Source organism: Ciconia boyciana, chromosome 22 (genome assembly GCF_034638445.1).
Source record: "Ciconia boyciana chromosome 22, ASM3463844v1, whole genome shotgun sequence".
Classification (NCBI taxonomy): Eukaryota; Metazoa; Chordata; class Aves; order Ciconiiformes; family Ciconiidae; genus Ciconia; species Ciconia boyciana.
The window spans coordinates 4,155,296-4,171,941 of NC_132955.1; the positions used below are offsets into that span (position 1 = coordinate 4,155,296).

The following is a 16,646-nucleotide window of genomic DNA, read 5'->3' on the forward strand; positions in this document are numbered from 1 at the left end:
CATTTAAACAACTTCCAAAACTTTGCATCAAATAATTTACTTATCAACCTCATCCATCCCAACTGTCACCAACTCTACTCTTTTACATATGATGAATGGAAGATGGAGGGGTACAATTCACCTTGGTCACTGCAGTATTAACTTGAATAATGCAAAACCGTCCCATTAACTAGCAAATACATGTAGATTATAAAAATAAAGCTGGTCAAACCAACACAGTTGATGACCACCTGGCTTTGCAGTAGAGCAAGGAGGAGGAGGATGACAGCACTCACCTATGATACCGCTGTCCCTGCTCTCCAGCGTGGAGGTAGGGCTGGTGACGGCGCCGTAGGTGCAGTCCTTGGCGGTGACGCTGGTGCTGACGGGCGGGAGGGTGGAGCAGGGGCTGCTGGCGGGCGGCGAGGCGGTGCTGCTGGTCAGCGTGGAGCAGGGGCTGATGCGCTGCGTCACGGCCGAGCTCTGAAAAACGGGAACCGGGAACACGTCACTCACCACAGTCAGGAACTGTGGGGAAAAAAGTCTTTCTATAGCTCACGCTTGAGGATTTGCTTTGTATGGTGAAGTTAAAAAAGTGCTTTACTGGTCAAAATTAAAATGTCCGCTGTGCCACCCCACATCTGTGGAAGCCGCAGAGACACTGGGCCTGTTTGCTACTTCATTCCTTAAAGAGAACAGATTCCAGCTTCCACGTTCAATAGGAAACACAGAAAACATAAATAATGTGGTATTTACCAAAAGCCTGATTCCATACTTTATTAGGAATTTTGATAATTTTGTTAATATTGAACTGAAAGTAAAAAAGAAGCACAAATAAGCAAGAATTATGATACAGTGAGGTTAATTCCCTGCCTCTGTTTAAGTGGAGATCTCCAGGGTGGTAAGCATACGGCATGATCTCACCTTCACTTACAGCAGAAACATCATACACAGGAAATCCTACAAAGACCTCTGGGCCATTTCCGTCTGCTCAGAAACCTCCGTGGGGCTGCAATTTTTATTTTGCTCCGTAAATGTTTCCTCCATTCAAGAAAAACAACAGCAGTTTTACACCCTTGCAAAAAGGAAGCTCGAAATCCCTTATCTAGATATGAGACAGCCCTTCCCTGCCCAGACATGCTTTCCCCACCAGATAAAGTTTAAAAAAGAAAAAACATAATAGGGAAAAAGTTGCTCTGCAAAGGCAGAACAAAACAAAAAAAATGCAGCAGCACAAAAAAGATGGTGTTTTAAAAGTTATTTTGGAAGGACCCTATAAGATACTGTGAGCAAGAAGCTTGGGGGAGTTTATACATCCAATGCTGTGCACGGAGATTAGTTTATTAAGAAAACAAAATCATTCTTGAATTCAATTTGAGCTGCGATACAAGACAGAGCCCTTGTTTTAACCACAGGCTACTGGATACACAAGCTTCCCCAGCAAAAGGTGCTCCTCTCTGGAGATGTGTCCTAGAGCATCTGCAGGCAACAAAAACTGCTGCGTAGAGTCACCGGAGGATGGCAAGCGCAGGAGATGGCTCACCGACCACAACGCTCTTCTTTACCCAGCACAGCAACTTAATCACCCTTACACTGGACTTCAAAGCAATCATTCGGAAATAACTTTAAAATGGGCAACTTCAATGCTTCCCTTCCACAAAAGCAGCCCCCGTGCCCCAGACCAGGCATCCTGGTCACAGCGTGGGCGTCAGGGGAGCAGGCACCCTCGCCGTGGGTCACGCCAGCGGTCCGTCTCCCCTCGAGCAGATGAGGATGCATAAAGCAAGCATTAAAAAAATGGGCTTTTGAGCATGTGATCCTTCCTTAAATTTATCCTTCAGCCTCCGCAGAGAGGAGGTGACCCCACCTCTCCCTTGCTCAGGGGACACTGCAGCACACCGTCAGCTCTCTCTTGCACTGCTGCCGTTTTCTGTAGCTAGCTTCTGCAGACAGTATTTTATTCGTTGTTGTAAAATGATACTGGTCCCAAGGAAGGAACAGCAGAGGTTAATTCCCCATTTAGAATTTGTTTAAACGAGATTTCTTTTATTCTGGGTGAATACTTTCCTAATAATTGTATGGATTTGTATTCCCTTTTCCATGTCATTTGAACCCAAGGTGACCACAGAGAGCATCACGCTTGCAAACTGCAGAACAGGTTTGACATCTAATTTTTTTTCTTCCTCACTATTTCATACTTGAAGCTGAAAAAATGCCTGGAACGGACTTTTGTAAGTAGAACATGTGAAAGATTTATTGGTTTTTAAATTAGAAGGCAGATACCATGTGCAGCTATCAGGAAGCGACCTAATTCGTACAAGGTATCCCAATGGGGCTTGGAAAAATCCTTACTCAGAGTGTAACCGCCCCGGCGTTCGAGGCGAAACGGAGCATCCGTGCCAGTGGTGGGACCGGGCAGCGCCGAGGCAGGCACCCCCCACCACTGCCCCATGCTTTTGCTTTCACGCCAGCATGACTGCGTCGATCTTAACTTAATTACAGAGTATCCCGAACATGGATTAGCACATCGACAAACCAGGGATGGAGTGCTAATGTGACAGCTCCACGGGCGTGTTTATATATTAAACAGAGAGATTGCAACACAGTAGAAAATGAACCGTGTGAGTATTTCCATGATAATTTATAATCTCCCTCTGGTATCCATATAAAATATCCACCAGTGAATGAGATGGCTGCCACCATATCGTTGTCTTTTGAAGCGCTCGGGAGAAGCAGACCAACACTTTCTTCTCCCCATCCAATTTGCGATGCCGCTACTGGATCACGGTTATTGTTATTTTCCATTCTTTTATGTTCTAGGTACTTACAAATACATCTCTTTTTTCCCCAGTAGCCTTCTAGGAATTGCAGGCAAGCTGACTGCTCTATAAATTCTGACTCCCTGCATATTCTGGTTTCACACATTTGTTACATCATCTGTCATGCGCCTTCTCTCGCAACAAACCTTTTTCATCTTCTCATACTGCAATCTTTTCAGATGTCTAAACACCCTACTGATTTTCATAAATCTGGTTTTAATTTTGCAAAATTATTTCTAACTCATTAATTCTAGTGGCCAAATTAAAAACTACTTGTGTGTCAGTATTCAATGAAAATATTCCTCTTTTTTTTCCCCTTAAAATTGCTGGGTTTTATTATTATTTTTAATATAATGTAACACGGGGCTCTTTTTGGATTGCTGCTATGTATCAAGCAGATGTTTTCACTGAGCTCCCCACTACAGTGGGACTGTCCCTTCTGGTTTATCACAGCTGCTTAGACTCCACCAGTACACCTGAGCTATTAAATTAGCTTTTTCCAATATTCATTTTCTTTAACTCGCTGACAGTACAACGAACTACATCAAGTTCAAGGTAATACAATTTTTGAGGTTTGGACAAGGAAGGCCAAGGGCATCCTGGGCTGCACTAGGAAGAGCGATGCCAGCGGGCGAAGGACGTGATGCTTCTCCTCTGCTCAGCTCTGCTGGGAGCACACCCGGAGCGCTGCGCCCAGGTCTGGGCTCCCCAGTACAAGAGGCAGATGGGATACTGGAGCGAGCCCAGCAAAGGACCGCAGAGATGACTGAAGGACTGGAGCATCTGACATAGGAGATACGGAGATACTCAAAACCCAACCGGAGATGGTCCTGAGGAACCTGCTCTGAGCTGACCCTGCTTCAAGCGGGCAGGTTGGATTAGACGATCTCCAGAGTTGCCATCCAGCCTCATACTACAGCATCTAAACATTTAATCAGCTCACACGTGGGATCTTTCAGAATGCGAAGCCTTATTACTGTGATAAATTCTTCATGGTGAGGTTTTTCTATGTCCTTGTTTCCACTGTTATTTTAAACAAATCCTTGCTGAAACTTATCTCAGTACTAACAAAATAACGTCCACTAACCCTAAAACGCAGAAAAATTACCCTGTAAAGCAAATTGAAATTCAGTGCAAGAATGGTACACTCATCTTCCCTCCAGCTGATAACACTATTGTTTCATGACATGCCAAAAGTGATATTCTTATGAGTCCTTTTATTTGTACTGTTATCAATGCAGCTCCTTAAGAACAAGCTACTTGCAACTGGAAATTACTAAATAACATGGTATCTCACTTGGCATTGATTGACATGTTTTATTTTTGTATTGATATAGAAAAATGTTCCTCTGTGCAAGTTTTAAATATAAATTTCCATTGACAGAACATTCTGCATTATTATTGCTGCTGTTTCATCTGTCACATTTTCACTAAGCTTTGAAAAATTAAACTGTTCTGTCATAGTCTCATTGCCCTTTGTGCTTCTCTGGCAACCAGTGCAGTTAACAAATAGTTTCCCAAAAAGCAGGAGAAAAAGGATTTATTCTTCAGCATTTGTGATCTCTCATTAAGGAAAGCATGATTAAGAAAGAGACAGCACATAAAACACGCAATTTCATAGCAATCTGGATTAGAGAATATATCCTTTGACATATTCAAAATAAGGCAACTGAATGAAAACGCCATGTGCCGATTTACAGATTGGGGCAGTTTTAGTGAAATCACCTCTATTCCTTATCTTCACTTTAGCTCAAGCATTGGCGAGATTGCAAATAATTATTTTCTCGCTTGAGAAGGCAAAGCATGGTTAGAATAACAAGCAGCAGCCGAGTCCCAGCTTTTGATACAAAGAACGTTTTCTTTGCCCAGGCCATGTAAATTAACGCATTAAAACCTAGAAAATTGTTCTCATTTTTAAATTCAAGTGCAAACTAGTAGTCAAAGTCTCAATCAGATTTTAATTAATCAATGATTAATGGAAGAATTAATCTTTGCAAATCCCATAAACGTCTCACTGCATGATTTTCAACACTACTTTAAGTAGGGTAGCTGAAGAAATTCAATTTGGGAAGGAGAGCTGGAAAGGTTTTCAGAAGATTTACTGCAATTCAGAAGCAGCTTTAGCTTGGACAGGATTTGTGCACGGCTCCTGTCCCAAGACAGCCAGTGGGAGATGGCAAAGTCAGAGGAGGGCCACCAAGACTGTTAGGTGGCTGGAGCTTATGATATAGGAGGAGAGGCCGATGGAGACGGTTCATTCAGCCTGGAGAAGAGACAGGTAAACTCCATCGAGGGATAGCTGCAGCCTTCCACTATCTGCAGGGCGTTGTAGAGAAGACACAACCATGCTCTTCTGAGAATTGCAAAGGAAAAGGACAAGACACTACAGTCACAGGTTGTAGCAAGGAAATTTTCTATTAGGTAGAAGAAAAAAGTCCTTCACAATCGGAGTCATCAAGCCCCGGAACAGGCTGCCCAGAGAGCCTGTTCATTCTCCATCCGTGGAGATCTTCAAAACTCACCTGGACAAGCCCTGAGCAACATGGTCCAACTTTGAAGCTAGCCCTGCTTTCAGCAGGCGGCTGGATGAGATGACCTCCAGAGGTCATTTCCAACCTCGAGCATTCTACGATTCTAGGCAAGTGCTGACAGCAGGAGATGCTCACAAAGAAAGAAAAAAAAATTAACTTGGTAATTGAGGAACCAGCCTCTCTTTATCTTCACCAGCACATGAATAGCTTTCAAAGGCCCTGTAAAACTTTTTCATGCAAAAATTAGCACACAGCCCAAGATATCAATCTATTTTAGAGGACAACTCTCTGCTGTTTCTCTTTAGGTTTTTCTTTTATTTATTCTCCAAAGACATCTTTTGCTTTAGAGAAAAGATGGGATTTTAATTTTTGTCAAAAGGCAACAACAAAAGGAACCGTTTATAGCAGAAAGCTCTGCTTGGCTTTGAAGTATTCAGTTCAAATAGGTGCCTGTTAAAAGTACATTTTCTAGCACAATGTATAGTAAAGTACATTTCAAATCCACCACAACTTGCATAAAAAACTGAATGAAAGTGTTGAAAGCTTAATGAATGTGTTAAAGGCAAAAACTTTACAAAAACACATTTCTTGGCTCTCAAGCATACTTTAGCCCATGCAGAAGATCAAAAACGTTTTGGTTCAGTCTCCAGTGCGGGACCGCCGGACCCCAGGATGCTGCCCTCCACCCTGCTCGCCAAGAGCACTCCCTGCTTCGTGCTAGGAGCAGACCCGGGCTCGGTGGAGCAACTTGGCTCCAAGTTTCCTTCCAAGTGGCACAGACTGGGAGAGAGATTCACGTGTGCCACGAGGGCCATGACGGGCATTCAGCCTCAATGTACAGAAACCATCTTCTTGGCCACCGCTTTTTATTGACTCTTTTTTTGGGGAATTCAGGACCTTAAGTCAAGTCCTCTGAATAATGCCTATGTTAAATATCTAAGTGACTTCTGCAGAGTCATGCAATGACTCTGTTAAAAGGAGAGAGAATTAGAACTGGGCTTCCGAGTTTCATGCTCTTCTGCTACATACTGGACTACCCATCTGTCAATTTAAAAAAATAGGGGGGGGGAGGGGAACTGTCTCCTAGTTTTGTTCTCATCTTGACCAGCACTGCTGGGAGTGGGTATATTGCCCAGGCTTGAACAGAAGGAGGGAGAAACTCAGGCAGTTTCCACAAAATCTACATTGTAGCCCTGAGCTTTTTGCTATTTTGCTTTTCAGCCAGCCAGAGGGGACGTAACAAACTCCATCACAATAAAGATTTTATGATTTGCTTTCTGTATCTGTTTTCAAGCATGAAATCACCTTGTTCAGCAAACATGAGCACAAACTGTGACTATCTGTAAAATCAGGCTATTACTACTTACCTCTCCTTCCTGGAGAAACTGTGAGCCTTTATGTAACATTGCTAAAATACTTTTGAAATATTGCATACAAGGTGCCATGGAAGTACAGATTATTTTGGTCTCTATAATCCGATTAGAAACGCTACCCACTCCCACAACATTTGCAGAAACAGAAAAACAACAGAAGCTGTTTCACACGGTAGCAGCTGATCCCTGAAACACGTACTGCTGCACTGTAATGATGATTCACTGTTTAACGAGGAGATGCAGCCTTTTACCTCATAACAATTATTTCACCATTATGAGACACTCAGCTGCCACATAATTAGAAAATAACCACTCTCTCACATGCTGCATTTGGATCATAACCTGTGCAGTTCCTGCTGTACAAGCAGGAAGGACTGGAGAGGTCGTACCTGGTTCTCGTCCTGCACCTCCATGCTGTACTGGGGCCCTGGCTGTACCTCCGTGACTTTCTCTCCGAGGAGGAAGCCCAGGCGAGTCATGAGTGTATTTGCTGCCTCATCTACGGATGGAGGGGGTCCCAGCTCCTGCTCAGTATCACCTACACAGGAAGAAAAACAGATTCAGACAGGAATTGTTTACCTTGGCTACTGCTCCATGCTTTTACCAACAAAACACCGCTAACTCTTCATGCTGCAACGTCAGTAGCCCGGTTTTCACATTATTCATGTTATTCAAGTCTGTTTTAATATTATATGCTGGTCATTCATTTTAGGTTATGCATTGCTCCAGCTGTCAATACATGTTTCTTCCAACATTAGCTGTTATTTCTCCTCTCATTGCTTGTTATATTCTCAGCACCTCTCATGGAAGCAAACACAGCCATCTTGCCTTCCCCGTACCAGAAGTACCAGAGCCACCGGGGAGCGAGATTTCCTGGACCAGCAATGGAGAAGGGAGAGCCTTCCCTCGCCTCTCTCACGTAGAAACTACCTCCAAGTTACTCGCAGAGAAACCAAGGCTACACGTGCCATTTTGAAAGCACTCCACGAGATGCAGAGCAGCCAACCTGCGCTACCCAATGGTTACCGGCAAAGAACAGGACAGAAAACCCGTGGGCATCTTCCACTGTCACCTGCTGTTTCTAACACGCTCCCGGTTACGTAGACAGCACTGCTCTCCAGACACCAAACCTCCTTGTGCAGCCACAGTAGAGGCCATGATACAAAGCAAAGTCCACCTGCCAATTCCCCATCAAATCTATAAAATAGGTCAAAACCAACACTCCAGATAATTTTCCCTAATTTTTTTCCACCATCTGTAGGAAGAGCAGCCCAGACAAGCTTTCAGCCAGCAACGCACACCGGGAAAAAGGCCAGGCATGTACACTGGCATTTCTGTATCTTTTTAATTTTATAACAAAAATTTGTGGAGGTTTTTGACTCATAGTATCACAAAGGTAAGTCGGGTTCTGAAAGTCAAGTTCTTCCCTGCTCACACTAGCAGCAGCATTAAAGCCTGAAGGTCAAGTTCTTTCCATTTTACACTGAAGCAATACTGTGTTTAGTGCAGTTGTAGGAGATTAATTAGGATTTGCAATTAGTCTACAGTTAATTATTCATCTGATAATGTACAATCTGGAAAAGAGCCCATCTCCATTTCCCAGCTCCATCCTGGCTCGCGGGTGCTCCAGCACTCAGCCTGAAGCTACAGTAAAAAGATGTTACTTTAAATATTGCTTTTTGATAACGGTAACTGAAAACCACAAATCACAGAATCTGGGATATGTACGAGACCTCAGAAAATGTAAGCCAGCTGCTTCCAGAAATTCCCATTTAAACTCATAATGTACATCTCACGGAAGCTTAGAGCAATTTTTCGGTGTCTCACCTGCACTACTGTGAATTAAAAACCCTGGAGCATCTCGCATGCAACCGTGTCTGCATTCATAAGCACCAACAACTTTGGGAGATGAGCATCTGGAGCAGTCCTTACATGGTGACTTCACTGTTATGAAAATGGATTATATAGTATGATAATAGAAGCTGTCTTCTAAGTTATTGAATCCCTATTGTGCTGCTTTAAACAACGCTGACGTGAATAGGATAGATTTAAGAGAGAGACAAATTTAGATGGATGGCCCAATTTTCTGAACTGCTGACCACCCACATTCAATCTGTGGGCATTTACTATCTCTGGGAGTCAAATCCAGAACAGATACGTTTACGTAAAATGAAAATGATAGAGACTTTTATTTCCAAGGTTATTTTTTTGTTTAAAAAAGTGGACTTTTAGAATTTATCCTAGATATCTGTATCTAGGATATGGCTCCGTTCATCATCATTAGAACTTTATTATGCATTCCCCATTCTGCCTTCAGAACACATGATATTAATAATACTCAAGCCGTGCTGACTTACACATCTCGGCATAAAGGCAAAGCTGGATCTATCTCTGCATTGCCCACCCAGGGGAGGATTTAGGGAGAGGGCCCAGACTATGTTGGGGCAGGCTGCAGGGCACTGGGCAGAGCCCGTTTCCTTTGGCTCACTGTTAGGAACCGCTCCTGAACCAAACAGAACAATTTGCTCCTTGGAGGCTGGGCTTAACCTTGCCCTTAAACCTCCCCTCTTTTATACTACCCCTAAAATATCTCCAAGGGGCACAAAGCTGCCTTTCACCTGTAAAATAAAGAAAATTACGAGCTTATCCCAGGTCGCTGCATAAGAACATAGAAGATACAGAGGATAATAACTGTCTGCTTTGATAACAGCCCTAATTCACCTGCAAGATGCTGCTCACGGCACAAGGTACCAGCAGCTGAAGCAGCCGAGCTCCGAGAGCATCGCATTTAGTGCAGAACTGTCAATTATTTTATTGTAATGTGGCTTTCAAAGTACAGATAACTGAACTTGAGCAAAGCACTATCGTACTGGATTATTCCCTCTTTTGCTTTTAGGTCTTTAAAAATAAGTGCAGTCATTTAATTGAGCGTCAAAGAAGAGACGTAACAGCTCTGAGATGCCTGTGAATGGGTATTATGGAAAGAAGCTGTAACTTGCCTTTCAAAGTTGACAGTAAGACCTAATATTTGCTTCCTAAGTTCAATGAAAGGACATAACTGGGGTTTTTTTCCCTCCCTCGCCACGTGGGCTATCCAGTTGATGCTGCAGCCAAATTTTACACACACTTCAGCACACTCAGTTCCCCCAGACTCACCAGGGAAATTTGAGCGCACAGTTGATAACAGACCTGGCCTGAGGTATTTTTAGGTATTCTGACACTACTGCTATAACGAACGATAGCAGCTCAAACACACATACTACGGGCAACCCAAATAAGCAACCTCCAGTATATCAATAAACAGTAACAAACTGCTCAGCTACAGACACGCAAACCTGAAGTCAATCAGCGGATCCGAGAGATCCCAACGTGGTTCGCGGGCTGAAGCTCCTGCACTGTGCTACATCAGCGCACGCGCTTCTGCATAAACATTAAGTAATATTAAAAGCTGTATCAAGATGCTCAGTGCCAGGAATTTTAAACAAGAATAAAAAAAACTTAACTCCCCGATTCCTTGCATGTGCATGAGCATGAGCATTTCAAGGAGTTCTAGAGACTGTGTCACTTTACGTCCCTTTATGTTCAGCAGAAAGCATATATTTTTATGTATACACACATAAAGCAATAAGAGGGAGGGAAAGCGTTCTTGTGAGCTGGCGTGCTGCTGGGCTGGGTAGGTAAACCATACCTACCCACCCACCCACCCAGGTCTCCTGTTAGTTCCCCAGCAGCCATCAGACCCCATAACTTGGACTTTCAGGCTAGCTGACATCTTTAGTTAGCTGGTTCAGTCGTTTATGTCTTGTTTGGTTTTAAGTGAGAGGTTTTTAATGGTAAGCCCCGTTGCAGTGAAATGGCCATGGAAGGAATACCAGGCCCACCGCGGTGTGACCCAGTCCCTCTGGCACCTGCCAGCAACCTGCCTGGCACTGATGGGACACCCCGACACAGCACGGGCTCATCGCATCTATACTCAGCGTTAGCCAGAGATGAAGTTACTTCCAATTATGTCGTCTTTGCACACGCTGTTGCATTTACTGATCCCAACATGATAAATGCCTTTTCCGAATCTTACTAAAAATTATTTCCAAAGAATTTAGTTGAGAAACTTTTCCCCACTGGGAATTTGTGTGTGTTTAATTTCAAGGCAAGTGCTCCAAACCTGGAGTCAGCATTTCAGGTACTGAAGTCACAGTCAAAACCAAAAGAGATTTACTAGGTATTTGCCACTAGTCCAAGGACTTTCATCACAGATATAGCCCACAGAGTACAAACATACTGCAGTGAATTGCTTATTTCTAATAACATAAATAAAAATCCATGAACAGCTCCAAGATAGATTAGACTCCAAAGCTGTAGCCTGGTTGGAAGGAGAGGTAATTTGTCCAAGCAGTACAGGGATTTTTTTTTTTTTTTTTTTTGTAAGAAAAATGTAAGCAACCAGCCTTACTTTGCACTGCAAAAACAAATGAACTCGAAAATGAGACATTCAGATTCTTTTGTAGCGAGCTATACATAAATTAAAGGTATCTTTTTACAAGTGAAAGAAAAAGAGTGGTATTCAAAAGACTACGTGAAATATGCAATCGAATTTTAGGTAGAGTCACCAAAAAGCTACACTAAATGATACTTCTTTCTTTTAATCCTGAATCTTCAGAATAGACAGGTAACTGCAGCATTATACGACAGAAATAAATAAAAGCTCCTACAGAGATGTCAAACAGGTTGTCCTTTTAGATTAAAATAGTACATGTGTTTAGGCTATCTGCCATTTTTATCTATCAGAGCAGAGTGCTGGAAACAGTACATCAGAGCCTACAGTCTGAACATTGCTGCGTGCACAGAGCGACCCAGGAGTGGAACAAACAGAAGCAAAAATCAGCAAGGCAAGAGCTTCCCATTCCCCAGCACGGAGCCACAGGGAAGAAAGGAGATCCTGAACCAGCACCAGCCACCCAGACTTCTGTACCTGTACCCAGTGCTCCCTTATGAGAAGTCTAATCTTCATGGTAATGGGCAAAAATTCAAAAATCCAACATAAATGTGACTTAATTACTCTGAAACCAGAAGACAAAGTAAAAGAAACAAGAAAACAAGAATATGTGATTTCGCCATCTCTAGCGCTTGAGGAGCATACTATGATTTTTTACTTACTTATTTTGCTTCTGGATTGAATTATACTGGAATAGATGCCACGAGAGGATCGGATGGACAGGGAGACAAACAGAAGGTTAATTAGATCAGGGGTCTGGAAAGCTGGGAGGTCATTTCGCTAAGGAGAGCTTGTGTTGCCAAAGGCAGGGCGGCCTGTGGGATAGAAAAGCCTGTTGAGGCAGAGACTGAAGTGCTGGGTTAGGAGATCAATCGATCGATCGATCGACGGGGGTGAGGAGAGGGGAGCGGGGATCGATGGGCAGCTGAGCAATAAGGTCACCGGGGCTCCGTGGGGGTGAAGGGAAGAGGAGCGGAGGATGCAGGAGAAGACAGAGCATCCCTCTGCCACAGACCGGCCAAAGAGCTCTTCGTCCATTTGACGGCACAAGAACAATTTGCAAATATTACACCTAAGTAATTAGTAATAATAAATAACTAAATCCAGCACTCAATGATTTAGAAGCTTCAGAAAGAGTGCACACACCTAAGGCACATGCATACAGCTTTTTTTTTTGTGTGTAAATAATTTAACTTCCAGAGTTGCACCAGATCTCAGCAGTGCACACCTCCACGCTTTCCAACTACTTTTGTCATCCTTTTAAGTTAAAGACAACTTTTTTTTACTGAACTGCAAAAATGCAAATTAGAAACAGATAACCTGAGCTTGTCAAGCAATTTAATACCTCCAATCCTTCTTCCCTTCAAAAAATTCAACCCACTTTAAATAAGTCAGAAGACCTCTGCAATTCACCCTGGAATTTACCTGATTTAGGCCCTTTAGGAGCAATTTTATGGGTCCTGGCAGCTCTCTCAGATGTCTTACCTACATATACCCTTAGTATTTCTGAAGGGGTCAACTCTAACACCTCTGTTAACGTCATATGCAGTAGGATGGAGTTCATAAGTGCTCATAAATGTTCACAGCATTTCCTTGAAAATCAAATATAACATTTTATAAGCACAGTTATTAGGTTTGCTCTTTTCAAGAGAGCATTCAAAATGTACAATGTTTTTGTACATTACCATTTTAAAATACTGTTTCTGTTCCGTCCTTTCAATTCCTATAATGAAATCTGCCACATATTTCAGCTGCAATTGCTTACAAGCAAATGAAATTTCTTTATGATTTATTTTGTAATTCTGTGACTTGTTTGATAGCTACCATCATCTAATCTTTCAGATAAACGATGGAGGGTAGCGCCCCTGGGGACACTAACAATGCGTCTTTACTCCAGAGAATACTTCTGGTTTAATGGTTATACTTTTACTTCCAAACCTAGACTCCGAATTTAATTTAAATTACATCTGAAATCTATTTCAACGAGTGTCTGACAAGAAGAACCGGGTAACAGTTCACTTAGTGGCACCCATCACAGAATTTACTTAAGTATGAAACTGATTTGTCTTAAAAAATCAAAAATTCTTACATTAGCAAAGAAAAAAAATAGAATACTTACATGCAAGAGTGAGCACCTATGGAACGCCAGAAATAAATGATATCATTTATGATTCTGATCTTCAATTACATAACCGTTGAGTTTTATCTAACGACTTCCCTCTCTCCATGTGACCTGAATCTGTCCCGTTATTATGTACATCTGCTTCAAATTATTCTGGATACACTTGAGCTATATTTGGAAAACGCCCTTGACCATTTCTGCATATCCCTCTAATCTCAGAATTAATGGCAGGTTTTTCCATTAGTCTTGTTTACATCAAGAAGAGATTTTTAAAAATTTAACCAATAAGGGACGAAGGCTACCCCATACACATTGCTTTAAATGTCTGGTTTTGTACTGCTGCTCTTCAGATCCTTAGTAGTCCTGTGAAAGCAATGGAAAACAGCCCCACCAACTTAAACCACACCACAGACAAGTGGCAAAGTAAATATATTCTCCTCGTATATTGATACCAAAGCCCTCTAGCTAGCCAAAAACCTAACACTGAACTATGAAGGTGTTCAAACTGCGGCTCTGACTCAATCTGAGCCCTGGGGACTGCTCCAGCTCTGCCTTCTTTAGTGGCTGTTGCTGCTCTATCCAATAATTTCTGTAAGAAACTGCAAAAATTCCCATCATTAGTTCCACTAAGTCAGTCTCTTGCACGAGTTCCACAGACATTTCCTCTAAGAAGAAATTCGAACAAAAGAAATTCTCCTCTGCACCACATATAAATACTGCTTCCTTACCAGTCCTTCCCACTGCCTTTGCTGATGATGTCCTGTAATATTCCTTCAAGTAGACTGTCAGAAAGACAGTTATTTTTAATCAGAAACCATACTGAGCCAGAGATAGGCAGTAAATGTAATTTCAATGCTATCATAAAATCTAATTCAATGCATTTCATGTTCTAGATTTAAAAAAAAAAAACCCCTCTGCATGCACATTGGGGGATGAATTTTCCTGGATTTCAGCTCCCATTTAAGTACCAAAGAAAAGGGAATGGGGGAAATCAGAGACATTCAGTGCACTGATCACTGAACATACATATTAAAAAAAGAAAAAGGCCACAATTATCATAAATATGAGCCTGGGTATGCGGAACATTTCCTAAAAGCGGGATTACACTTAGATCCCTGAAAAGGTTCCTGAGCTCTTTAACATATCAAGGACAACGTGACCGAGGCAGTAAGTCCCCCCACTGATGGAAAGCAGAGATGCAATTATTTCTTCCTTTACAGGTTTGGCATTTTGTCTCTAAAACATCACCAGATCATAAACATGGGTCTGTTCTCCCGGCTCTAAACATACGACCTCTCATCAAACACTGACTGATCAAAGAGCTTGACTCTTAAACAAAGTTGTTTGGTATTTATTTTTTAGCTCTTTGAACTGACCTTTTATTCCAGACAGGTTTGAGGATGGTATCTTACTCTCTTAGTCATGCAGAGGGTTTTTTTTAATATGATTCACAATCAAAAAAGAACAAATATTCCCTTCAAATATTATTCGTTTGCTAAAATCTGAGCAAAATACTTAAACAGGATTTTGCACATTTATTTTGCTGTATTAGGCATGTTGCATAGCCTCCACCCAAACCATTCTTTTAATTTCAGCAATTGTTTGTCAAAACCTCTCACATTCCCTCCTCTTACCATTTTTCACATCATGAACCTGACACAAATCTCACAAATGCACATTATGCATCACGAGTGTTAAGAACCAGGAAGAAAAGCAGTAGCTGCCTTATCTCTGCTCGCTGGTGACTTTAGTACCAAGGGTTACTTTTGTGACGGAGTACAAATAAGCTCGTGGTGCAGACACAGTCAACCGGACGGTGGCACGGCTTCAACAGAGGCTTGGAAAAATTCTCCCCTCCTGAACTGTTTGGGATGATGCTAGCTGCAGTGGGCGTTTTGCGAAGCGTGCAGCCCTCCGCAGAGGGGGTGTCTAACCCACCCTCCCCAGGCAGCTCTCCCCGCGGGCAGAGCCCTGCTCACTCATGGCCAAGCCAACCCTGCTCAACTAACAGTGGCAAAAATAAAGTTGCAGGAAACCTTCAGAAATGAATAAATAAATAAATGAATGTAGTATTTCCATCATCGTATAAAATCGACTTAGGTTTTCATCTGCAAAGACCATACTGGTTTCCATCCTCAGCAGCTCCAACAGTGGCAGAGGCTGCTGACAATCCTTTCATGCTGCCCCAAGGCAGCAACCAGCCACAATTTCAGCACTGAAGTTTCTTGGGAAGGGAAAAAAAATATGCAGAAGAGGATTTTTACAAGTACCTTTTATTCTCCCAAGATAGCTTTGCCAGGTCAAACTGCAACTAGCTAGTAATAAGACATAACTTTAGTAAGGCAAACGATGACACTTTACTGTAGCTTTTAACCACTGTTAAATGGGAGGTTGTGGGTTTATAACGGAGCAAGAGACAACGACAGTATAAAGGCCTTGTCTTTACTATATCTGATATGTTAGCACATTCCCAGAATAAATTTTATTAAAAGCAAATCAGACTAAATTACGACCTTTGCATTTACAACACTGACAACAATCTCTAAAACCTACCACCATTACATACCTAAATAAGATTTCAAAAGCACTGTTTGGATATAAAAACTACTACATAGATGTAATAATCTACTGTTACCACTTATTAGAACGTCAAGCATAAAAACATTATTGGATGAGTCTTACTTTCTATGTCATAAATTAATTCATATATATAAAAAAAAAAAATCCCACAAAGCTGAGACACAGTATGTTCACACCATCAGTAGCGGAAGGACTGGGCATGCTTTTAATGTGGTGCAACGGCAAACTGAAATACCCTCGGGTAGTCCAGTAGTGGGCTAAGATGCAGTAACTCCATCACTTCCAGTACTCACAAGGACTTTTGTAAAACTGTTACAGGCAATTCTAGTAGCAACCATAAATGTAACAAGTATTTTCCGTGCTTTTCGGTACTATTTTCAAACAGAGCCAACGTGTAGGGCTGTTGCTAACTAGCATCCCTTCGATGGTTAGAGGGGGGAAAACCCTACCGTCCATCTGGATGAGATCCATTGAAAACTTGTTGTTTCTCTAAAGCATAAACCATATTAATGAAAATCTTACACCACTCAAAAATAAATCAACCACACTGTCCTCAAGGCGTGTTTAAGTTACACAGCATATGATCTGCAATTTCACCCATATAACTTGGGTGGAAATACAACACTGAAGCTACCAAAGGGGGGGGACACAGGCAACAGCCACGCAGGTAACCACGGGCAAGCAAAAGAGATGCCAAGAAGAGACAGGCATACAGCAGGGAGCCCAGGAATGCCACGGAGCCTAACACGC

The 16,646-nt window shown here is 42.2% G+C and overlaps 1 protein-coding gene across 10 annotated transcripts in view; it reads right to left on the reverse strand.

Moving 5' to 3' along the window:
• TANC2 (tetratricopeptide repeat, ankyrin repeat and coiled-coil containing 2) overlaps positions 1 to 16,646 on the reverse strand; it is a 252,991-nt gene that overhangs the window by 100,610 nt on the left and 135,735 nt on the right. For all 10 annotated transcript variants that reach the window (XM_072886245.1, XM_072886241.1, XM_072886242.1 and 7 more), the window contains 2 exons: positions 7,092 to 7,240; positions 276 to 462 (listed from right to left, as the gene is read on the reverse strand). In XM_072886245.1, coding sequence (XP_072742346.1) covers positions 276 to 462; positions 7,092 to 7,240 — 336 coding nt within the window. The remainder of the gene's footprint in view (positions 1 to 275; positions 463 to 7,091; positions 7,241 to 16,646) is intronic.